This window comes from Equus caballus, unplaced genomic scaffold, assembly GCF_041296265.1.
Source record: "Equus caballus isolate H_3958 breed thoroughbred unplaced genomic scaffold, TB-T2T haplotype2-0000793, whole genome shotgun sequence".
In the NCBI taxonomy this organism is placed as follows: Eukaryota; Metazoa; Chordata; class Mammalia; order Perissodactyla; family Equidae; genus Equus; species Equus caballus.
Genome location: NW_027222001.1, coordinates 2,407 through 27,825, shown reverse-complemented (window position 1 = coordinate 27,825; position 25,419 = coordinate 2,407). Strand labels below are relative to the sequence as shown.

The following is a 25,419-nucleotide window of genomic DNA, read 5'->3' as shown; positions in this document are numbered from 1 at the left end:
TTTTGCTGGATATGTGATTCTTTATTGATGGTTTTTCTTTCAGCACTTTGACTGTATTATTATTCTGGCTTTCGGCCTCTGTTATTTCTTCTAAGTCAGCTCTTATTTGTATTTTTTTCTCCTCAGTGTGATGCAAAGTCACCTGTTGAACATGTAGCTGTTCCTTGTATGTGGTGGATTTGATTGCTTTCCAGATTTTCTTATTGTCTTTTTCTTTTTAGTAATTTGACTATGATGTTTGTAGGTGTGACTCTCTTTGTGTTTGTACTTATTCATGTTTGTTAAGCTTCTTGTATCTGTAGATCAATGTATTTCATCAAATTTAGAAAGTTTTCAGCTATTACGTTTTAAAATATTTCTTCTACCCCTTTCCCTCTTTTCTCTGTTATTGGGATTCTTACTGCACATTTGTTGAAATACTTCAAATTGTCCCATAGGTCTCTGAAGCTCTTTTCATTTTCCTTAAAGTTTTCTTTCATTTCCAATCTTCTGAGTCGATAATTAATATCATTCTATCTTTAATTTGACTGATTCTTTCCTCTGCCTTCTCAAATCTGCTGTTTTCCCATGTAATAATTTTTTCATTTCTCTTATAGTGCTTTTCATCTCTAGCATTTGTTTGGTTGTTTTTATCATTCTCATTTCCTTATTCGCATTCCCTATTTGTGGAATCACTGTTATTATATTTTTAAAAAATTTTTGAAAATTTGAAAGAGTTCTTAGAACCTCTTTACAGGAGATACTTGAAGACTTTCTCTGCTACATTGACATCTGGGCCAATTTTCCATTGACGTTTTTCTCTTCCTGAATCTGGACCATAGTTTATATTTTCTTATAAACACAGCTTATGATTTCTTTCTTTGTTGTTGTTGAAAATAAGACATTTTGTATAGTGTGATGTGGAAAGTTTGGATTTTGATGCACTTTTCTAGAATGTCTTTTTTTCCCTTAACTTGCATGGTCTTAAAAGCATAGAATTTTATCTCCCTGTGGTGTACAGACACTGATGTTTATGTTCAGTTTTTAAATGCTTGCTTACTTGTATTTTGCTTTACTCTCTGGGTGTTTCCCCTGTAAATGTAAGAATTAATGGTCACACAATGATTTGGGCAGAATTTGTAGTCAAACACCTTGAGCCCATTATGATCTTTGCCATCTGTCTTTCTGTTTGTGGGTGTACAGGGGGCACATTCAAAGTTTACCTAGTTACCAAGCCTCTGTTCTGGGGCTTTTACTGTCTACCACGTTCCCTCGAAGTTTCTTTGCTTAGTCAACCAGGCATGTGTGGGGAACTTCATCTGGTCCTTTTATTGGCCTTTCATTTATAGGATCTCCTTGCTGAGTTTCTTGCTAGTCTGACAGTTGCCCAGACTGGGCTCATACCTCTGTGGACCAATGTTGTGAGATTTCTTTGGTTGCTTCCCACCAACTTTGGTCCCTTCTGGCTGACAGAGCGATAGAGGTTTGCTGCCTGCTCCAAATAGCTTCCTCCCTCCACCACCTTAGCTCATAGCTCCTCTTTTTGTGCCAGTCATGTGTTGGTAGAGCTAGCATGCTCTCTCACCAAGTCGCGGGGATGGTAGTCTCCCAGGCAAGTGCTCCTTTCTCAGCCTCTTACCTAGGGCTTTGGATAAAGTGCATTTTCCACTCGTTGCCTGAATATGGTTTTCAGAATCATAAAATTGTTGCTTTTGACAGTCCTATGCAGTTTTATACTTGTATCTGCTGAGAAGGTTCACTGACTTCTTTATTTTGCCAAAGCTGGATATTCCTGAGTAAGCCGTTGTTTCTTCAGAAGTGTCTTCTGCTCCGTTTTCTTTCTCTCTCTCTCTTTTCCTCTGGGACTCTAGCTAATTAGTTATACATTAGACCTTTTGTAGTCCTCAGATAGGACCCTGAGAGTCTCTTTTCTTTTTTAAATTTATTTTTTATTTATTTTTCTGAGGAAGAGTGGCCCTGAGCTAATGTCTGTGCCATTCTTTCTCTATTGTGTATGTGGGATGCTGCCACAGCATGGCTTGATGATGGTGTTGTAAGTCCTCATGCGGGGTCTGAACTCATGAACCCTGAGCCGCTGAAGCAGAGTCCGTGAACTTAACCCCTACACCACCAGGCTGGCCCCTCTTTACTTTTTTTTTTAATTCTGTCTTTTTCCTTAGATTCTTTTTGTTAGATGATTGCTGTTGATCTGTCCTCAAACTCACTGATTCTTTACTTTGTCATTTCCATTTTGTTATTAAGCCCCTTTTTTTATTCTAAATATTTTATCTTTTGTTTCTGACATTAACATGTGGCTTTTTAAAGAATAATGTTTATTTCTTTGCTGAAATTTATTATTTTTTTTTCCATTTGTTTCAAACATATTTTCTTTACTTCACTTAATATTGTTGTAACAGCTACTGTATGGTTCTTTTAAAATAATTCCATCATTTTGACCATCATGTTTGCCATACATCTTTTTGCTTGAGATTTGGACACGGTTTTCTGACTCTTCCTAACTCAAGTAATTTTGGTCATTTTGAATTTTATGTTGTGTGGTCTCTGGATTTTGTTGTGTTGCTTTAAATATTGTTGGTGTTTTCATTTTAGCAGGCGGATGACTTGACTACGACCACATCGTTATCTGTCATGTCTGCAGTAGTCAGCCACTCCTATCTCATTCCTGGTGTTTAATTGCAATCTGCTTTCACTCTTGTTCATACATGGTTTATGTTTTCTGGGTTTATTCATAGATTCAGGTGTTCCTTTAGCTCTCTCCTTTATGGTATTTACTTCTTACTCTTCTGTGGCTATCATTGCATTCGGACACTTTCCCTCTGATCCAGAAGTACAACTGGTTTTTCCCTTGTGATTTAGCTGCCTGTCTTTCGTCAGTGGTCTCCGACCCTGGATATCCTCTGGGTAAAGCCTCCCAAAAGGGGAGGCGTGCTGGATTACCTTTTGCCATTTGCTTGCTTTGGGCCTTGACTCCACACTAAAAACTTCCAGCTTTTGTTTAGTCTCCAGAGCCATCACATAGTTATTTTTTTAGTATTTTATCCAGACTTCGTAGCTGTTATTTGTGAAAGGTTTGGTTTGTTAGAAGCTTAGTATTTTGTACCAGAAGTATATGAAGTGAAAGAAAAAAAAACCAAACCTCTTTTTTTTTTTTTTCCAAATTGAGGAAGATCAGCCCTGAGCTAACATCTGCTGCCAATCCTCCTCTTTGTGCTGAGGAAGACTGGCCCTGAGCTAACATCTGTGCCCATCTTCCTCCACTTTATATGTGGGACACCTACCACAGCATGGCTTTTGCCAAGCGGTGCCATATTTGCACCCATGATCCAAACTGGCAAACCCTGGGCCGCCAAAGCAGAACGTGCACAGTTAACTGCTGCACCACCGGGCCAGCCCCCAAACCTCTTTAAAAATAGTTCTAAATTTTGTTGTCAAGGCATTATATGCTCGTTGTAGGAAATTGAGAGGAATTAATAAATTCTAATGAATCTGAAAAAAAATTACCCATATCCACTTTAATATTTTGATTTTTTGGGGGGGTATTACACAACTGAATGTGCTATGCATAATATTTTAAAATCTGCTTTTGGTTAAAATCATGTGAGAAGTGTTTTTCTTTGTCATTAGATATTCTTGGTAGATATTTTTATGGCAGTATAATACTTCGTATGCATGCATATGTTGGTTTATATGACCATTTTTTAATGCTTGTTACGTTGGTTGTTCAGTTTTTTACTTTTATATATGACCCTGTGGTGGACATCTTTTTGTATACATCATTGCAACCTTTTCATATTATTTTCTTAGGACAGGCCCCTAGAAGTAGACATACTGGGTTTCAAAGTGAATGATGAGGTTTTAAAGTTGTTCTTAGATACAACTGAATTGCTTTTCAGAAAGTCTGACCCATTTGACACTTGTGAGTGCTGTCCAGCTTACTGCACCTTCTAACCATTAGCATTAGATTTTTGGTATTTGCTCATTTAATGGATGGAAACTCTCATAATCTGCTTTTGGCAGTTTTTGATGAACTATTTTGGCCAAACTTCTTTATCTAATTTTTAAAAATTTACATCTCTCTGTTTTAAAATGATCCATTCATGTTCTATGCCTATTAAATGTATGTTTCAGTCTATTGTTTAAATAACTGCTTTTAAAACTATTTTAATGGTAGATGAGACAGAACCTAATTTTGTACCTGTAATACTATTAACTATGAAAACAGTTTTTTAGTATATCATTTCTTTTTGACTATCTCTTTGAATATCTTCATGTTTGCGTCTCCCCTTCCTTAGATTGACTCCTTCGGCTTTCCGTTTTCCTCTTGGGGAGGGGTGGGACTTCCGGTTTCATCTCCGGAAGACGACGAGCCGGAGGAGTCCGTCAGAGGGGCCAGCAGGAGCGATTCCGTCGGCAAACGGGGAAGTTATTTTCTGGCCGGGCCTGGGGGGAGGTTTGGAGGCGGGGACCGTCCAGCGTCTGCGCGGGGCCTGGGGGCGGTGGCTTGAGGGCTCGGGCCGGGCAGCTGGGCGCCGGGAGTCCCGCCAGGGCCCTAGGCTCTTCCTCCTCCCTCCTCGCCCCGCCTCCGCCCCTCCCCCGCTCGCCGGTCCCTCCCGGCGCCGCCCCGACTCGCCCAACACCCGCCCGCCGCCCGCGCGGCGTCGCAGCCGCCCTGCCCCCGCCGTCACCTGCTCGCTCCGCGAGCCGGGCTCCCGGGGACCCGGCGGGCCTCCGTTTCCCCGCGGGCCCGGGCTGTCGGCTCGGGAGCGGCTCCCCGGGCGCCCCACGCACCCCTGCACGCAGTCGGGGCGCTTCTGACCGCCTGGCTTCTCCGACTGGAACGCGGGCGCCCAGGCGGGGAGCTGCCCGGTGTGGGTTTCTAGTCCGGGCGGTGGTGTCCGTGGCTGCCCGCCCACGCCCTGTTTTCCCCAGCGCACCGATGCGCTGCTGCCACCCGCGCCTCCTTCGGTTGAGGATGCTGGTGCCCGAGAGCACCACGCCTGGAAGGGGACGGTCCTGGCCACTCAGGGTCCAGCTGCTCTCAGCAACTAGCGGGAGACCCCAGGCTGCCGCACGTCGCTGTTGGCAGCAGCGGGATCGTCCCTGGAGATACCCACCTCTTCCTAGTGGGCGAGCACGGCCTGAGTGTGCGTGCCCGCTTTCTGGAGCTTAGTCGGGGGGAGGTGGGTGCCAGGAGCTGCTGACCCCTGCGCTTGCGTTGAGTTTTGAATAGCCTGTTTATTGGGTTGGGGGGTTCTGGACTAGGACATCTTGGCAGGGTTGGCATCTGTGGACACATATGTAGGATTATTTTCTAGGTAATCATAGCCCGAATGGTGATTGTGTCGGGACTTTACAGTCCGTGCCGGTGGAACTAGTTACAGTATGCACCTGGTTTGCGGTGAAGCGTTAGTCCAGATGCAACACTGCCTGGGGAAGGTCACTAACACGTATTGATTAGAACATCGTTAGGAGAGCTCATTTGATGTATACTCTGTAGACTTCATGTAGCACGGCAGCCGTGTAGGGTCGGAATTACTAGTCCCTTTTCACAAACTGAGACTAAAGTTAAACAGTTTGACCAAAGTTAAGGTCAGGATTAGCGTCTCAAGTGTTTGTTACTCATTGTTTTTCAAGTTTGCTACATGTAAGGTTACTGACTCCTGCTGGCACGTCTGAAAAACACTGAGGCAAGGCTCTCTAGTAGCTGGTGTCTTCTTGCGTGACATGTAAGGCAGGTGTGATTATTACTGATAATACACTGGCTCCTGGTGCCTTTTTTAAAAAACCTGTTTATTTTGGAATAATCTCAGATTTGCAGAAAAGCTGTGAGATAGCACAGAGAGTTCCTCTTGTATTCAGCAAAGCAGAGTGGCTCCACTTGAGCAAACTGCTTCATGCCAGTCACCATTCTAGGTGCTGGAGAGAGTAACACGCTGCCCTAGATGATTTCAAGGTCTGGTGGAAGAGACAGATCCATAAACAAGTATAGTGCCTTTTGCTCAGTGCTGAAATGGAGAAAGGGGAGCACAGAGTAATTTATGTCTGACTGCCTGGGAAGGAGTGGCGCGAGCTTGCAGGATACAGCATTTGAGTTAGGTCTCAAGGATTAGTGGGTATTCACTTGATTGATGGGACATTTCTGCCCACATTCGTGCTACCTAGGTTTGTGTTCGAAGAGAACTCTCTAACCTTTATAAAACGGACTCTTCTTATTTGATTCTCCTCTCTCCCTCTTTCTCACATCTCCTCTGAGAGGTTTTTGTCATAGTTTCCACAGGCTGTGAGAAGAATCGCGGTTTATAAATCCATGACTAGGAGATGAAATTAAGCTGTGTTTCTTAGTAATGGAAGTATCTAGATCTGTACGTTTTAAAATTCTTTCTCTTTCATAGTTGCTGAGTACTTCAGTGGTCTGATCACACACGTTCTTTATGCGAGGTTGGAGCACAGTTCTTCTGAACTATGCCCACAGCAGAGGGGTATTTTGAGTGAGTGTGTTGGTCATTGTGGGCTGCTCTAGGAAAACACCATAACCCCAGGTGGCTGAAACAACAGTCATTTACTTCTCCCAGTTCTGGAGGTTAAGTCCAAGATGAAGGTGCTGATTCCTGGTGAGGGCTCTTCCTTGCTTACAGACAGCCACCTTCTTGCTGTGTCTTCACATGGCAGAGATGGAGAGAGAACTCTGGTCTCTCTTCGTCTTCTTCTAAAGACGCTGATCCCGTCTTGGAGACCCTACCGTTCTGACCTCATCTAAACCTAAGTACCTCTCAGAGACCTCATTTCCAAATACCATCACATTGGTGATTAGGGCTTCGGCATCAAAATTGTGTGTGTGTGTGGGGGGGGGGGGTGCACAATTCAGTCTGTAGTAGGTGGGTTTCTTGGAATTTTTGTTATTATGAGGAATTGCTCCAAAATAGACTTGATAGAGAACTAAATAGGAAACTGTAAAATTAGCATTTATATGGCTTTTGCTACAGCAAAGTAGTAAACAGAATTTTATTTAAAATCAGAAGAAATTATTGTAGCTATGTTAACTCTGATTCAGAGGCTGGTGGATGCCAAGAAGAAATTTTAATTGTTTCATTTGGATGAAAGAGAGAGATACGTGGTGAAATACTGCAGTGGTGTTTTCACTTTTAGGCCTTATACAAATGAATGCTTTCATGGTTATCAAATTAGGGTGTAAGGACTGTGGTAGTGAGCTATTGCAGTTCCCTCACTGATCAGGAGGCTGAGCCCCACAGAAGCTGAGCGGCTAATGCATTGTAGAGGTGTTAGTGGCAGAGCAAGGATTGGAATCAGGCCTCCGGATTCACGGGGCCAGTCTTTCTGCTGTTCCATCAGTGGTTCTCAAACTGATGGTGCATCAGAGTCAGCTGGGGGGGCTTGTGAAAACGCAGATGCTGGGCTGGGTCTCTGAATCAGCAGGTCTGGACTGGGACTGAGAATTTGCATTTCTGACAAGTTCCTGGGTGATGTTAAAGCTGCTGACTCTGAGGGCACACTTTGAGAACCCCGGCCTTCTGTGATGTTGCCTTTGACCTCTTCTAAGAGGATAGTAAGTAAACGTCTGTGGGTTTATACCAGCTTGACCCTTCCTTGACGTTCAGAGAATCAAGTTCTTTAATTTTGTGTTGTGTACTGTAATGCACCAACAACATAATGATTAGATGGAAAAAAAGTACTAGAAATGGAGTATGTTTTAGAGTCATTTTGGCATCTTCAGGGATAATTTTTGGAGATAATTGTAGAGGTCAGAACCGCTTATGCTGAAGGGGATGCACTTGAGCTCCTAGCAGCAATCACACTAAAAAGGGTGCCGGTATTGATTGCTAGATTGTATGGGAGTGAAAAGTTCCTTCCAGTTTTGTTACTCTATGTTTTTCTTTGTCATTTTGTGTACTGAAATGTTCTTAATGTATCAAAATCTTATCAGGCCCCAGCACAGTTCCATGCCCATAGTAGATGTTAAATAAATATAAGTTGAATTGAATTAAAAAAGATTAATAGGGAAAATGAGGTAGATTATTTATCTGGAGAGACTTCAGTGCCCTAGGAAAGTTAGTCGGCTCTCTAGATTATCCCAATCACAGGTTTTTAGTGAATACTTACAGATTATTCTGGTTTACGCCTTATTTGCAATTACTGGGTTTTTTTTAGCACAATTATTGGAGGAGGTAGCATAGTTTTTTTTTTCCTTTTTCTCCCCAAAGCCCCCCAGGACATAGTTGTAGATTCTTCGTTGTAGGTCCTTCTAGTTGTGGCATGTGGGACACCACCTCAGCGTGGTTTGGTGAGCAGTGCCATGTCCACGCCCAGGATTCGAAGCAACGAAACACTGGGCCACCTGCAGTGGAGCGCACGAACTTAACCGCTCAGCCACAGGGCCAGCCCCGAGGAGGTAGCATATTTTTATGTAAGAGTTATTGAGTGATCCCCCATATCTCTTTATCATTCATCTGAAGTTACTTTTGCAAACTTTTTACTTTGAAATAATTTTAGAAGTAGAAAAAAATGGCAAAAATAGCCCGGAGAATTCGTATATACCTTACACCCAGCGTCCCTTTGTTAGCCTCTTATGTAACCATAGTGCGGTTATTGAAACCAGGCAGTTGATAGAGTTAATCTAAAGTCTTCTATTCGGGTTTCACCCGTGATGTCTTTTTTCTGGTCGAGGATCCAGTCCAGTAGCCCACACTGCATTTAGTTATGGTGTCTCCTTGGTGTCTTCCAATTTGTGACAGTTTTTTATCTTTCGTGACCTTGGTACTTTTCCAGAGTACCGGTCAGTTATTTTGCAGAATGTCCCTCAGTTTGGATTTATCTGGTGTTCTTTCATGATTAAATTGAGGGTTAAGCATTTGTGACAAGAATACCACAGTGGTGAGGTTGTTCCCTTCTCAGTGCATCATATTGGCACATGTGTGATGTAGATAGGTCTTATCGCTGGTGAATGTTAACTTTTGATCTCTTGGTTGAGGTGTCTGACATGTTTCTGTGCTCCAAAGAAAAAAATTTTCCCTTTGTAATTAATGACTCTCGTAAGTTTACTGATTGTAGTGCAGATGTTTAAATGAAATGAATATAGAATGTCAGAATCCTTTGAGCCTGACCCTAATTATGAGATCTTTCTTATCTTGGAGGCTTCATTATTATTTGTTAGATCCCAACATAGTAGGGAAGGGTAAAGCTGTAGACTTGTAGAAGAACAGTTATTTGTTCAAGAACTTGTACCTGATCTTGGTCAGTCTTAGTCTTGAATTGTCAACAGCGGAAGCTCTTTGTTCCAATTCTTTTTCTGTGGTTCTGCGATCTGTCTCGCATCTGTCTTCCAGTGGATGACTTTCCATAACTACATTGCGTTTCTTAAGATTCTCCCTAGAGCATTTTTGTAGAAGATTTGTGTGCTTCAGTTCATCACAAGGCAGTTGCTCCAAGTATCCTCTTGTTGACCCACTTCCTAGTCCATACAGCTGAGCGTGTGTGTTCTCTTTGTAGACTATGCTGATGAGGTGCTGCAGATATTACATAGATACACAGACACATATAAATGGTCTGTATTTTCAAAACGTATATCCCTTTAATATGCCAACAGGAGTCAGTTGGAAGATATGTATGTGGCCTGTCTCCCTCCCCCTCATCCCCCTCCAAAGCTTGTAAGCTCCTTAGAAGCAGGGAACAGATCTCTTTTTGTTTACCAGTCACTTGCTTGGTGCTTGGCATACACAAGGCTCTCCATAAATATTTGAGAATAAAAGAATATCATATGTGCATCTTGTTAACTGGTTTTAGAAATTACCAGACTATTAGAAACATCTTTCCACATTAACACAGCTATATAATCATCATAGTATTCCACTATAGTCATGCCTTGCTTAACAATGGGGATACGTTCTGAGAAATGTGTAAGTGATTTTATCATTGTGCAAACATCATAAAGTGTACTTTCACAAACCTAGATGGTCGAGCTGTTGACACGAATAATCAATAGTCATTCTACAGCGGGGAGTTTTATTCGAGCCAAGCTGAGGACTGCAGCCTGGGAGTGCAGCCTTCGTAAGTGCTGTGAAGAAGAGTGATTTTTCAGCACCATTATATACCATTTCCAAACAGACATACATCAAGTGTGACAGGGGTACATTCTCTCAAGGGTTCAAGGAGATACTTTGTTATAGATGAGTACATACACAGTGGGTCAGCATGACCCCAGTGTCATGGGAAAGGACACTTATCTTCAAAAAGTACTGGTGTCATAAGAAGAGAGGCATTGGTTCTTACCTTCAAAGAGTACATTCTGGGGCCGGCTCTGTGGCTGAGTGGCTAAGTTCGCGCACTCTGCTGCGGCGGCCCAGGGTTCGCATCCTGGGTGCGGACATGGCACCGCTCATCAGGCCACGTTGAGGTGGCTTCCCACATCCCACAACTAGAAGCGCCTGCAACTAAGATATACAACTGTGTGCGGGGGGGGCGGGGTTGGGGAGATAAAGCAGAAAAAGAAATATTGAAAAAAAAAGAGTACATTCTTTATTTTGGGACAATATACAACGAACATTTGACAGGCTGTAAGTCAGGCTTCTTTGGTTTAAATAAAATTTAGTCCAAATCGCATTTAAACCAGAACGGCTTCCCCATACACCTCAATATATAAAATTTTCTTCTATCATAGCCTCCTACACATGTAGGCTCTGTGGTACTAATCTCATGGGATGGCCATCATCTACGTGATCTACTGTTGACTGAAACGTCCTTAGATGGCGCATGACCATATATGGATGTGCTGCAGCAGCTACGTCTGTAACCCATCCTGCGTTGTTGGAGATTAGGCTGTTTCCAATTTTTTCTATTAGAAAGAGTTCCATGGTGAATATTCCTAAATATGTATTTTGTTCAGTTGTTTCCTTAAGATAAGTTCTGTAAAGAGTCATTGATAGCTCAAAGAAGATATGTATTTTAAGGCTTTTGATATATTGCAAATAACCCTCTAGAAAGTTTGTATAGATTTATATTCCAGCCAGTACTGTTGAGAATGCTCATTTTGCCACACTTTCCCCAATGCTCAACTTTCAGTTTTTTAGAATAAGACTAAATTTAGAGTTAAAAAAATTTGTTTTTTGTTTTTACGATTTGCACCTTTGTTTTTCTTCTTCTTCTCCCCAAAGCTCCCCAGTGCATAGCTGTGTATTGTACTTGTAGGCCTTCCTGGTTGTGCTCTGTGGGACGCTGCCTCAGCATGGCCTGATGAGTGGTGCCATGGCCCTGCCTGCAGCCAGGATCCGAACTGGCAAAAGCTGGGGCTGCTGAAGCCGAGTGTGTAAACTTAACCACTTGGCCACAGGGCTGGCCTCTTTTTTTGTGTGTGTGGTATTTTTAAGGATTCTTCCTGGAGTATGGTGGGGTGGGGATCATAGTCTGACTAATTTGCTAATAACCCTCCAAGTTTTCCGTATGAAAATTATCCAGTGTTTGGTTTGCCTTGATGAGAGAGCAGAATAAACCTCAATAAGGTAGGGGTTAACAGGAATCATTATCCTCTCTGAAGTTATAGTTGGTCATATCTGTGGGCCTTAGCCAATAGGAAACTTCTTGAGAGTGGGATACATTTCTAATTCATATCATTCAGAAAAATCAACTACAGGTGAATTAAAGGCTTAAATACAGAAGGCAAAACTATGAAATTTTTGGAAGACAATGTAGGACAGTAATTGTGTGAGTCTAATACAAGGAAGAGCTTCTTAAACAGATCACAGAAGGTGTAGACCATAAAGGAAAAGATTGACCGCTTTGACAGCATTAATTTGACAGCTTGTGGTTATGAAAAGAAACCATCAAGAAAGTGAACAGACAAGTCACAAGTGAGAATAGATATTTTCAGTACGTATTATTGAGAAAGGATTGTATCTAGAAAGGTAAACAGTGACAAATCAGTAAGAACAATAGAAAAATGGGCCTATGACCCAAGTAGGCATCTCACAGAAGAGGAAACCTGCATGCAGAGATTCTCGACTTCGTTAGCAATTAGGGAAAGGCAGTTTAGGACCAACGTGGTGTATAGTTTCATAACATTGGGTTGGCAACAGTGTAAAAATCTGACAATGTCTGCTGTTTAGGAAGGGCGGAAATAACTGGAATGCTTACACACAACTGGTGGGATTGTAAATTGGTACCATAACTTTGGGATTACCTAGTAAAGTTAAAGATGGATGTACACTTTGACCCAGTGATTCTACTCCTGGGTCTTTATCCTGGAGCAGTGCTTCTAAATTGTGTTTTCAGCATCTCACAGGAACTTCTTATAAATGCAAAATTTGGGGCTCCACCCTAGACCTATTGAATCAGAGGCTTTGGGGATGAGCCAGCTTTCAGTCTTAACAAGCCGTTCAGGTGGTTTAATGCATGCTAAAATTGGCAAACTGGTGCCCCAGAGAAACGCATGTATGTGAGTGCCTGAGGACATGACAAAATGCTCACAGTTGCACTGTTTGTAAAAGGCAAAAACTGGAAGCAGTGTCCATCCGAGGAGAATGGATAAATTGTATTCCTATAGGAGTGCAACTGAATGGATTTTAGCCACCTGCACCACTGAGGATTATTGTCAGGAATATCATATTGAGGAAAAAAAGCTACTTCCAGAAGAATGCACATAGTATTTTTCCTTTTTTAAAGTTTTGAAACATGTGAAGCAAAAGTCCATACTGTTAGGAATACAGATATGGCAAAGTAATAAAGCAGATTAATTACAAACACATTCAAATTAGTGGGTAGCTCTATTAGAAGAGAGAAGGTGATAGGGATCCCGAAACGGAACTGAAAGATAGGAATTTAATTTTTTTCTTTTTTTTTTTTGGTGGGGAAGACTCGTCTTGAGCTAACATCTGTTGCCTGTCTCCCTCTGTTTTGTGTGTGGGATGCCTCCACAGCATGGCTGATGAGTGGAGTAGGTTTGTATCTGGGATGCGAAGCTGTGAACCCAGGCTCCTGAAGCTGAGTGTGCAGAATTTTAACTGCTTGGTCATGGGGCTGGCCCCCTGAATTTAATTTTCTTAAACTGTGATCTGTACTCAGGGTTTTCTTATGTTATGCTTAGTGCCTCGCACATATTCAAATTATTTTTTGTACCTGCCAAATTTTTAAAAAACATACACTTATGTCTTTTCTTTTTGCGAAGTCTGTCTACACAGGGACTATTCAGTTTGTATGAAAAAGATCTGGTGGGGGTGATGGTGGAGAAGATATGTTCTTGCAGCATTATGGTCTGAAAGTACTTTCAGCAGTAGGGATATCAAACAGAAGATTGTTTTTGATGATGATGATGGTTAATACTTGCTGAGCACTTGCCAGGTGCCAAACACTGGTCTAAGGACATTACGTACTGAGTTTATCCTCAGTTAACTGAGGATTGAGCCTCACAGTGAGCATATGGGGGTTGGTACCACGACTCCTCCTGTTTCCTAGGGGAGGAAAGGTGTGTGTGGATACAGAGGTGAAAACGGTAGAGGCTGGCTGACTCCTAACACTCTGTCAGACCTGGTCAGAGGGAGAGGACAGCCAGACAAGACTGTTATGCCTGAGAGCGTTGGAGTTTCGAGACAAAAAGGAAAAGTCAAAATAGGAATGGGAGTGTGGAAGACTGTGGAGAGGGAAGGCTGTATATACCCACATTTTTGAAGTTGCTTTCTTTATGTTAGTAGGTTTGTTTCTAAACCAGCGTATATGAGTGTCATTCTAGCAGATGCTGAGTCCCTAAAGCAGAAAAGTAATTGGATTTTGTTTTTAGTTTTAAGGATTGCATCTTCCAGTTCATTAGAAATTGGTAAGATCACACCATAGGATTTGGGAAATCTTACTTCTTTGCTTAGGCAGTTTGGTTGCTAAAAAGGGCACTTTTGGGGACTCTCCCTTTGCCTATTGTTTTCTAGCCTTTGATAATTGTTTTTGTATCATAATTATCTCATATTATGAGGACTATTTCTTAGATACACATTGGTTATATTGTAAACTTTATTTTAAGCCACCGTAGTATGACAGTCACTCCTTAAAATTAACAAATACAGAAAAAATTAAAAGATGTTCCAGAAGCCATAAGTCAAATGATATGAAACCAAATAGCACTACTGTTTTTGTTTGGTATTCAATTCAGAGTGCTCAAATTGTCTAAACCACATGAACTGTCAAGCATTTGTAATTGTGTAATGTCATGCTTTCCAGCAGAGTCAGCCCCTTACTAAGCTGACAGCCAGGAGAGTCCTTCCATAGCAGGGATGTCTGCATTTGAGACACATGTAGTGCTTGTTGGAGATCCGAACATAGGCTTCTTAAAACAAATTTTAAGTACTTCAGCTCTTCTAGTTTCAGATGCATTTTGCTGAAGCTGGATAATCTCAGTCTTAATTGCCAGTGCTTTTCAATGTGTTTCATGTTCCTATTTCTCTTTTATTTTCTCTTATATGCTTTTTTCCTCCCTTTAAACAAAAACACGAAAAGTTTTAAATAAAAACAAGTAAGGTAATAGGAAGCCTAATAGGAAAAAGATATTTATTGTTTGATGCATTTGGAATAATAGCAGTGTAATCATCAAATGTAGCCAAAGCCCAGCATGCTTGTCAGTTACTAAGGATAATGGAAACTTTGTGTTTTAAACCTAGAGCAAGCAACAAACCACTTCTTTCAAAGTGTGTAATTCACTTGTGATTTCTGCTGATCGTGGATTCCGGACCAGAATTTGATGCGTATTATTGGATCAATTATTCTAGAATGAGAAATCACAGTTATAGAAGTTCATATAACTATAAAACCATTAGAATTTAAACTAAGGTGGTAATCTGCTTTTACAAATAGCTTAGACAATTTAGATCATTCGAGGAGAGGTAGTAGGAATTATAGTCTTTCAAAAAATGAGACCAAATGGTTTTCATTAAGAATCTTCAGGGTCTGTAATCTGGTTTTCCATATGGGTGGTGTTTAACACCCTAGGATTTCAGGGTGGGAGGTGGAGGCAGTGTTTGCTAAAAGTGACATTCCTCAGAGTCATTTTGCATGAGAGATTGTTTTGGAATCCCTGTGTGACATCCCTATTGAGTGCGTTTGTTTACTCTCCTTCCTCATTCACCCTTCTTCTCCTTTTTTCCCCTCTTCTCCACACTTCAGCTCTCTGTCTAGTAAATATATGTTAGGTTTATATTATTTTTTTTTGAAGTTAGAAGGGACTTTACTCCAGGGGGTCCCAAATCTGGCTCATCAGAATCACTCAGGGAGCTCTCTGAAACTACAGATCCTTGTCCTTACCCCAGACTCTCTTAATCAGGATCTCTCCATGGGTGGGACCAAGGGATTCATGTTTGGCTGATTAGCTAAACTGATAAATGATTGGTATTGTCTGTGGCTCCCTTGTGTTACAGACGTGGAGGTAGTAAGTCCAGGCATGCTCTTCCAGGGACAGTTGCGTTTCTCAGAAAAGGTTGTCGAAGGTCTTGCAAAGCCTTCATTAATGGTAGAGTGACAAGCGATATGATAATTTTTGGGCATTGGTATGTGGCAGAGATGGCTAGCTGTCCATCTAAATCGGTTCTGTCCTTCCATAAGATACAGTTCTACAGCTCCAGGTTTCACTTTTCAGATTCCCTTGCGGCGAAGCAGGTATGAGTGGAAGTGGTAGATGCCCCTGTCCGGGAGGGGGAAATTTCCCCCTTATTCCTCTTGAGTTCTTGTGGCTGGCCTCATAGTAAAATGAACACAAGACAGATTAAAGAGAAAACTCGAATGTAATGCGTACACGTGGGAGATCCTAAAATTAACGCTCAGAAGTGACCAAAGCAGGCAGCTTTTATACTTTTTACACACAGAAACACTAAATTTGTGAGGATTTGACAGGACAAAGATACTTAGGTTTGGGTGCTTCATTAGTAAGCAATCTAAGCAGAGTTTGGACTTGTGGTGGTAAATTAGTAAAAAAGTAACAAGGTGTGTTTATACAGGCCTCTCCGCCCTGAATTCCACCCCCTCCCAGCCTCACCCTTTTTGCTTGAGGAAGATTGTTCCTGAGCTATCATCTGTGCCAACCTTCCTCTGTTTTATGTGGGATGACGCTGCAGTGTGGCTTGATGAGCGGTGCTAGGTCCGCCCCGGGATCCGGACCTGCAAACCCTGGGCCGCCGAAGCAGAGCACGCCAACTTAACCCTTATGCCGTTGGGTCAGCCTCGTGAGGAAGCTGTTTTTCACATGGGAGATTCGTTTGCTGCTTTCAGGGGGAAATGGAAAGGGTCAAAGTGCAATTTTTGCATCAGCTGCTTCTCAAATAACTAAGTCAAAATAATCAGCGTGCCATTGTAGCATATTTTGGGGGCAGTCTGCCCTGGGTCCCAACACTGCTTTTGAGTCAAGATTGCAAGACTACTGTTAGTTATGTCTGACCAGATACTGAAAGTCAAAGGTCAGCAGATGGAAGCAGAGCTGGTTGGGACATGGAGAATTGTCTCAGAGCACGTCTCGATGATACTTCATCAAGAGTCTGCTGCTTCCAGGCTTGCTTTCTTCAGTCAGCTGAATGCAGGGAACGAGGAAGCTCCAGGGCAGAGCTGCAAGATGGAAGGAGCCAGGATCCCTGAGTCGGCCTGCAACAGACCGCCTGCTGACCAGGAACACCTGCCGTGGAAGTTTACCAGAGCGAGAGAGAGACTTCTGTTGTGCTTTGGCCAGTTGTAAGTGCACGTTTTATACCAGTATGGTATTAGGGCATTATCTTCTTGTTAGATGGATTCTAGCCACTGTATCCAAATCTCAAAGGAAAGGCAGGTTCTGAGTATGTAGAAAATTAGTATTCTGCAGTTTTCCTTCTCCACGTGTATAATTCTGTTATCTGTTCCTCAGAATGTAGACGTGTGATGTGACAGAGTTGGGACGTTTTATTAGGCTGCAGTACTTTCTTAGAGGTGTAATCTGAAGGAGGCTACTACTCAGGTGAAAACTGGTGAATGAGGATTTGTGATGCCAACTGTGAAGGTTGCCAGCAGTGGAGGAGAGACTGATCTTCAGAGCACTCTCGTTTAATAATGATCTTAGGGCTAAGAATTATTAGTTTTTATTGATTTCCTAGAATTTACATAATTGAAAAATTAGCAAATGTATAAGGTATGTATGATGTGGCATTTTCCAAACTTAAGTCATTTCCCTACTCCTTCATTGTTTTTGCTGTGTTTTATACCACAGCATTTTATCTCACTCTTGTTTTTTGTTTGTTGTTCTGTTTGTTTGGTAACGTCTGTTGCCAAGCTTCCTTTTTTTGCTTGAGGAAGATTCTCCCTGAGCTAACATCTGTGCCAGTCTTCTTCTATTTTGCATGTGGGATGCTGCCACAGCATGGCCGATGAGTGGTGTAGGTCTGCACCTGGGACCCGAACCCACGAACCTGGGCCACTGAAGTGGAGTGTGCCGAACTTAAGCACTACACCACAGGGCCGGCCCCTTTCTCACTTTTTTTTTTTTTAAACTTAGCATTGTCATAAGAAGTAATACATGTGGAGTCATAGATTGGTGTGTTATTTTTTCCTAATATCTATTTGAATAATACATACTTATTTAAAAATCCCAACATGTGGTAGATAACTTTATTTTAAACGCCACTAGTGATATTTCTGTCATACTTGGGAAATACTGTTCACATAATGAATATTATTTTTTAGGATCTTCAGTGCTTAATCCATAAAATCCTAATAGAAATAGATGCAGTCACAGGAAACTAGCGGACGTACTGTGTCTGACAGGGCTTTGGTTACAGCTTTTTCCTATCACAGATTAGTATTCTGTTTGATTAATATCTACATTTGTTTGTGACTGAGGGACAACGAAAACAGTGTATTCAAATAATTTTTGAACAGTGTTAAGCAGGATGTGCTTCTAAAGTTAGTGAGGAATGGGCCTAAGGAAGTGCTAATGACCGTGACATTAAGATACAAAAATCTTGGAAAATACTGATACTTGTGGTAGAGAAAGAATTGGATAATCCCGTGATCCGAGGGAGAAGAAGATAATGAGGCTTGAACGGCCCGGGGAAGCGTTGTTCCCTGCTCAGGTGAGTGTCAGGGCATCGCTGCTGGTGAACAGATGGGAAGGTCTCGAGCCCCTCCTTCCTGACTCTGACCAGCTCATTCCCTAGAGACCATCACAGACAATAAGAGGCTCGTGTGGTTTCTGAGGCAGCGGCTTGGTCAGAATCTAAAATGTTTTGACTACAAATTACTTCTGGGTACCTGCATTAATTTCCTAGGGTCACTGTAACAAGTTGCCACAAACTGGGTGCCTAAAAAAACCATAAATGTCCTCTCCTCCAGCTCTGGAGGCAAGATTCTCAGATCCAGTTGTCGGCAGGGCCGCGTTCCCTGCAGAGACTGCGGGGAGCATCCACTTCACGCCCCTGTGGCTTCTGGTGGCTGAAGCTTCCTCAGCTGGTGGCCACATCCCTCCAATGTGTCTCTGTCCTCACGTCGCCCCCTCTTCTATGTCTGTCTTCTCTTGTGTGTGTCTTATAAGAACAGCTGTCACTGGATTGAGGGCCCACCTGGATCCTACAGGATGATCTCATCTCAAATCTGTAATTTAACTACAACTGCAAAGGCCCTTTTTCCAAATAAGGTAACAGTCACCAATTTCAGGGGTTAGGATGTGGACATATCTTTTGGGGACCACCGTGCAGCCCACTACAGTATTTGAATAATGTCTATGAAGTTTAGGGCTCATTTTATTACATTTCCCATATTTCCCTAATTCTTAGCTGTTTTTCCTCTTATTTCTTTCATTAATAAAAACAAAAACAAAGAATGCATCCCTCTATGTCAGGCATCTGTTGTCACAATAACGAGCATAATAAACCCACTTCAAAACGTAACTTGGGTAGAACAAAAAACCTGTTACTGACCATTTCTGCACAGTCTCGGGGGTAGCTGGCTGCTTGCGCTGGTCTCGGACGGGCTCTGCCGAGCTCTGTTGGGCTCACTCAGGTGTCCGCATTCAGCTGGCTTGTCAGCTGGGTGCTGGCTGGTCTGGAATGTCCTCTAGGGGGAGTGAGGCATCTCTCCTCCACATGGTTCCTGATCCCCCAACAGGCTACACAGACGTGTTCTCATGATCACGACAGAGGGGAAATCAACTCCACAGGCACACACAGCTTCTGAAGGCCTAGGGTCAGAACTGGCACACTGGCACATTTGCCCACTCTGTTGACCAAAGCAGCTCACAAGTCTAGGCCTGTTTCGAAGGGCTGAGTTGGCAGACGGTGCAAGTCACATGGCGAAGGGCACAGAAACCGAGGGATGTGAAATATTGGAGCCTCCGTGCCACCCAGCCACAGCAACTTCCTACACCCAACCAGGAATCTGCCACTTCTAACAGGGTTCATTGAAACTCTTCCAAATGTCATTTCAGTTAAGATAGAGGATTCAAACTTTATTAGCTTTTTAAATACATATTTTGCATCTCATTTGTGAATGGGTTTCTCCTCTAATTCAGCAAAAATATGTTTTAGTTTTCAGAACCTTGCTGTACTCACCTTACAAGGCTTGAACAGCTGTATAATGAGCATCTTATTACATTTAAATGATAAAGAAAAACTCAAGTTGCTCTGTAGTCAACATATTCCACATAATAGCCAAATTCCCAAAGAAAATGTAAACTATTGTAAAATATTGAAATAGTCAACAGCATGAGGAACTGTGGTAGAAGCCTTTACTCCAATGAAAAAAAGGACATGCGCTGCACCTGACGTATTTTGTGACACTGTTGTGTCACAACGGTGCAGGATGAATCAGCACAGTGGAGAGTGGTCATCTTGCTACATCTGTTCTAAATAACTTAATACAGATGTGACTGCAAACCACAAAAATCAGTGCCATTCAGCCAAATTTAGTCATACCCTAAGTCAGCTTTGTCGTTCTCAAGCCTTCTGATACGAGAGAATATGGGATGTAGGGAAAGTTGAGAGTTGGAGACAGGAGTCAGTTGCATTTAAAACTATTTCAACGTTACAAAAAAATCTCTGACCAGGTGAACAAACTGCTGGATTTTATCCCAAGGCCCTTAAGGAGTGCAAGCAAGTGTAGGAACCCTGATGGCTGAGCTTCATTAGCTTGATGGAAAATGCTTAAGATCATAGCTTTTATGGATTAATCTAGGATCAGAGTGGCAGCCGCTAAAGGGAATAGTTCCAAATTTGCTTGAAGCAGAGGACCGTCTCTGGACCTCACTGTCACATAGCTGCAACTGGCTGAAGGATCAATAATACAGATGATGATCCCTGGGAGTAAAGACCACACCCTCCCCCAGGCTTTCATATGATTCCTGAAACAGGGTTTTATCTTCTCTCTCTCTTACTTTCGTGATATTTTAACAATTTTAATAACTGTCATTCATTTAAGAATGTCTAAAGTTAGTTATGATTAGTCTCCTCCCAAGATATACAAGATGACGCATATAATTTATAGGTATTCACTTTGGTTCTTTTCCAAATCTGCCTGGTCCTTACTGAAAGAGTTTTTCTTTTTCTTATTTTCAATTCCTTCTTTTATCTGTTTAATCACTTACACATATTTTATAGTTTATTGATTTGTTTAGTGCTAGCTGTTGCTGCAAAAACGCAATCAGTCTCTGTGCCATGTATTCCTTGCAAACAGAAATCAGATCAACAGGTATTTGGGGCTGAGTGGTCTTCCTTGTGCCTATTTGAGTATACATCTTGGATCCTCCTCCTCCAAACCCATACTGTTCTCTCCATTCTGCAAGGTTGAGAATGGAGGATTGTATTTTGGAAGTTTCTATCAAGTAGGCCTGAAAGTGACACATTCCATAGGCCAGAACTTGGTCATATGGCCATAGCCAACCATAAGGGAAACTTGGAGATGTAATGACTCCATCTCTGAATCCGAGAGGAAGATGAAATACATTGAGAGAACAGCTAGCCAGTCTACACCACATAGTCTCCGTCCAATAATTCTATTCTGCTTTTCTTGACAGATTAGTGATGCGATTTGTTTCTGTCTGCTGCTGACATCATGATAGCTTGCTTCCTCTTGTATTTTGTTATTTTAGATTCAAAGTTTCCATTTGGTGCGACTTTATCTCAGAAATCCTGTGTCGTCTGAGTTCCCAGACCTCATAAGTAAAGCAATACAAATATGAGCACAAAAATCCATGTGAATGGAAGCATGTGGTCATAAAATGTTAGGGGGAAAATTTTTTTTCTACCCTTTCCACAGCCAGAACTGAAGCAGACAGTATTTCTTTTCATTTCCTATTGAAGGTGGGCATTTTCTTTTGGTCCACATTTACACGGAGAGCAGAGATCCTTTGCAAGTCCAGGCTTCATGCTCAAATCTGTTGCTCAAATTCCCACATCCTATGTGACCATTAGCACTCAAGCCCTTTGATCACCACTATCAACAATTGCCACAAGCACGGCTGAAGCATCGGTGCTCCCTTTCAGCCCTAGTGTAGAACTTACACGTTGTCTTGTGGACGACTATCAGCCAAGCCTTCGGTCACCACTATACAGACGTGCCTCCTGGCACAGCAGCTGTGTCAGCTCTCACTTTCCACTCCAGCTGTCCATTCACTCTTTGTTTTTGGAGCCGAGGTGTTACACTTTCAATCATGAGCATTTCAGTATACCTTTACAATGGTGTTTGCAATATTCTAAGTGCTTTTGTCATGAGAGAATTTTCAAAGTCCCTTCTCTTCTATATTCCTGAAACAGAGTTTTATCTTCTCTCTCTGACTTTTGTGATATTTTAACAATTTTAATAACCGTAATTCATTTAAGAATGTCTAAAGTGAGTTATGATTAGTCTCCTCCCAAGATATACAAGATGCTTATTATCTGTTACTTCCAGTTACTCCACTGCCTCCTGTCTTACACACTTTTCTTTTCCATAATTTTTTATATCTCCAGAACTTGGGTAAACCTTAATTGGACTTACCCATGTATCTAACAGATTCTTCGATCCCCATTGGATCTAGTATCCTATTCCTTCCTAGTGTGGAGACTTCCCTCCTCCTAAATGACACCCTTTGTAAGTTCTTTTATGAATGTCTATAAGTGGTAGACACCTCCTGCCTCGTGGTTTCTCTAGAAAATGTCTATTTCATGCCTACGCTTAATGGTAGTTTACCTGGGCTTGGAATTCTAGAATGATAGTTAATTTTTCTGAGCACCATGAATATATAATATTATCTTTCGACATTTTATTGATGTTAACTTTAACGTCAAGCTTACTGTTTTTTGTAGTTATCCTGTCTTTTTTCCCCAGGCTGCTTGTAAGCTCTGACTCTGAAATTTCCTTTAGAATATTTCTAGGTATAGATTTATTGTTACTTATCCTTTTGGGGGGTAATTATACTTCTGGGATCTAACGATTTAAGATAAGTCTGGAATATTTTCAATCATTTTCACATCATATATTGCCTCTTTCCTTTCCTCAAAGACATTCCATTAGATATGTTAGACCATACAGTTTTATCCCACAAGCTCATTAAACCTTACATATTTGTTTTTCACTCTAATCTGCATTCCCTTTAGTCCTTTCTTCTGGTTAACTAATTCTGTCTTCAGTTGTATCTAAACTGTTATTTTACCCGTGTAAGGTGTTTTAAATTTTAATAAAACTTTTGTTTATAAAATTCTACTTTTTTATACCTACCCCTTCGTGGTATCTTATTTTTCAGATTTTAAGATTGTGTCTTAATCATTTAAAATATGCTTTTTATAATTTATCATACCACTTTTATAAATTCTTAGCATTCTAAACCTACTTTCAGTTGATATTAATTACATTCAATCATGTTAGGTTTTTTCATAATGGGCCTTATAACTTGGCATCTTTAGCTCATAATTTGTCATGCTTTATCTATGGAAATACCGTGCAGCTTGTCAGAGTACAGAACCAAGAAACCAGAAGTCAAAGCCAAGCACCATGGGGAAAGCAAAACAAAAGCAAGAAAAAAACCCTCCAGAGAGTAGGGCTGAGCCTACATCAGAGAACTGCCAGCATGCACCTGGGTGTACCTCAGAATTGCTGTGGATACACAGCATATGTATCCGACACTGTATCACTGTTACATAACAAATTTTTTTTTTTGCCATCTTTTTAAGTGGGTATATCAGTAGCAGTTATCCAATGCCTGTATCCCCACAGATGTGTATGTTTGGAAGAGGGGTGTGGCTAGAGGGGGCAGAAAACTTACCTCTTTGCTTCACAGGTCTTCATATCAAGGGTGACTGTATCTGAAGAACTTAATCTGGCCTGGATCTGATTTAGATTATGAGATCCTGGGCCTTGAACCGGACCCAAATGCTGTAATGAAATCAAATTTTTGAGGGGTCTTGGGAGAAGGTAAGTATGTTTTGCAAGTGAGAGGAATTTAAATAATTTGTAGCCCAAATGCAGACTGTGGTGTTTTTAAAATATGTCCATAAATCCTTTAACACTCTTCTCATTGAGGGCAGTTTCCGTGTCCCCTTCCTTCAAATCTCAGCTGATATAAGTAACTCACTTTTAACAAATAGAATATAGCAGATGTGATGCTGCAGGACTCCTGAAGCTATGTCATGAAAGGCAATGTTGATTCTGACTTGTTTGCAAAGACGCTTGCTTTTGGAACCTTGGGGCCACCATGCAGTGGAAATCCCAAGTCACACGGAGAGGCCAAATGCTGGTGCTCCTGTGAACCCTCACTGAGGACCCAGACTACAGCCAAAATCAACTCACAGACATGTGAAGACTCCTCTGATTGATTCCAGCCACCAGCCACGGAGTCACCCTGACCTGTCAAGTCTTCACGAGCCTGTGCCCCAGACACCATGCAACATGTAGAAGCTTCCTCCTATGCTTTTCCTGAATTCTAAACCCACAGAACCCATAAGTATATGGAAAGGTGGTTTTCAGCCAGTAGTTTTGTAAGAATTTGTTATCTAACAATAGAAACCCCAATATAGGATTTGTAAATTTATATTTATACTAGAAGCTAAAACTTCATAATGCTTTATCTTGAAACTGTTGTGTAGCCTGGGTGTAGAGTTTCTCTTGCTACGGAAATGCAATTAATTTAGAATATACTTTTATATTTATTTTTCGGCTAGACTTTTCCTAGGTACAGTTGTGGTGGACACTGAAGCCACACCAACTGGATGGCACACATTTAGTGACAAATTCTTAGAGGAATCCCAGCTGGAGTCCAAGAAAAAAACAAAGACTTGTCTGTCAACTCCCTGTGTTTGTGGGTTTCTATTTCAGCCAAGTTTTTCATTGAGGGTTAGTTTTACTGTAGGGGTTTCATTGTGAAACACGGATCCTTCAGGGTCCCAGTACAGAGTTCCTCTTCCAGTAGGGATAGTAAAACCCAATCCTCTAGGTTCTAGAGAAGCTCCCCACCCATCCTCCCATACCCATCAACTTAGGGAAGCGGTACACCAGCCTCAGCACTGGATGCTCATTGAGCTTGTTCTGAACTCCTCCTCCTTTGTGGAAAACGAGGCATTGTGCTTTCCTTTATATGACCTCAATTTTGCAGGTACAAGAATGCTTGATATAATTTGTCTTGCATATCCAGGCGTTTACAGTGGAAGGTTTTTCAGATTAGCTACTCATGCACAGTGCCATGCCTTATTTTATTTTTTGTTATGAACAAAAAATGGTGCCTTTAGAAAACATAAATAAGCATTTTCAATGTTTTTTACTATGTATTTGTTCAAATAATGATAAATGTTTTTATTTTACCAAAATGAAGTAATATCAGACACAGTGTCTTCTAACTCTTTTTACTTAAAGATACTTCATGGCTATATTATCCATGTTATTGAACACAACATTTATTAAATACTCATAACTTTTATTGCCTCTATTTTGTACTATTGGATTACTTCAAATATTTTCTGTTAGTCTTCTAATATTGGCTGGTTATGTTTCAAATATTTCAAAATTAAAAGCAGATTTGTGATGATTATCTAAATATTTTCTGATGTGTGGTCTATGTTTTGGCTTATGGTACCTGCTTGATTTCTCTCCAAGGGGAGGTGGTTTTGTATTTTAATTAGGCATGCATCTTCATTATGCACATCAATTCATATAGAACTATTTTAACCCACCACCGAACTTGATTGTCACGGTAGCTGTGCTGCTTTAGTCAACTGGAAACAGAGTAGCTAAATCCCAGATACTCTGGAGTTGGACTGTCCAACACAGTAGCCATTAGCCACATGTGGCTATTGAACACTTGAAATGCAGATAGTCTGAATTGAGATAGGCTGTAAAAGCCAGATTTTGAAAACTTAGTACAAAAAAAGAAGATCAAATATCTCATTACTAAGTGTACACTACGTACACATTGAAATGACAATACTTGGAAATACTGGCTTAAGTAAAACAAATCATTAA

At 41.4% G+C, this 25,419-nt stretch overlaps 1 protein-coding gene across 3 annotated transcripts in view; it reads left to right on the top strand.

Moving 5' to 3' along the window:
- The window catches only part of LOC138922401 (uncharacterized), a 36,262-nt gene extending 11,476 nt beyond the window's left edge, over positions 1–24,786 (top strand). For 2 of the 3 annotated variants that reach the window (XR_011435491.1, XR_011435490.1), the window contains one exon: positions 15,978–24,786. Coding sequence is in view for 1 of the 3 variants with exons in the window: in XM_070259088.1 (XP_070115189.1) it covers positions 4,293–4,815 (523 nt within the window). In the remaining 2 variants the exon portion in view is untranslated. Of the gene's footprint in view, positions 1–4,292; positions 8,419–15,977 lie in introns of those variants that run through there. The other variant, XM_070259088.1, reaches the window with a different exon arrangement.
- The last annotated feature ends 633 nt before the right edge of the window (positions 24,787–25,419 follow it).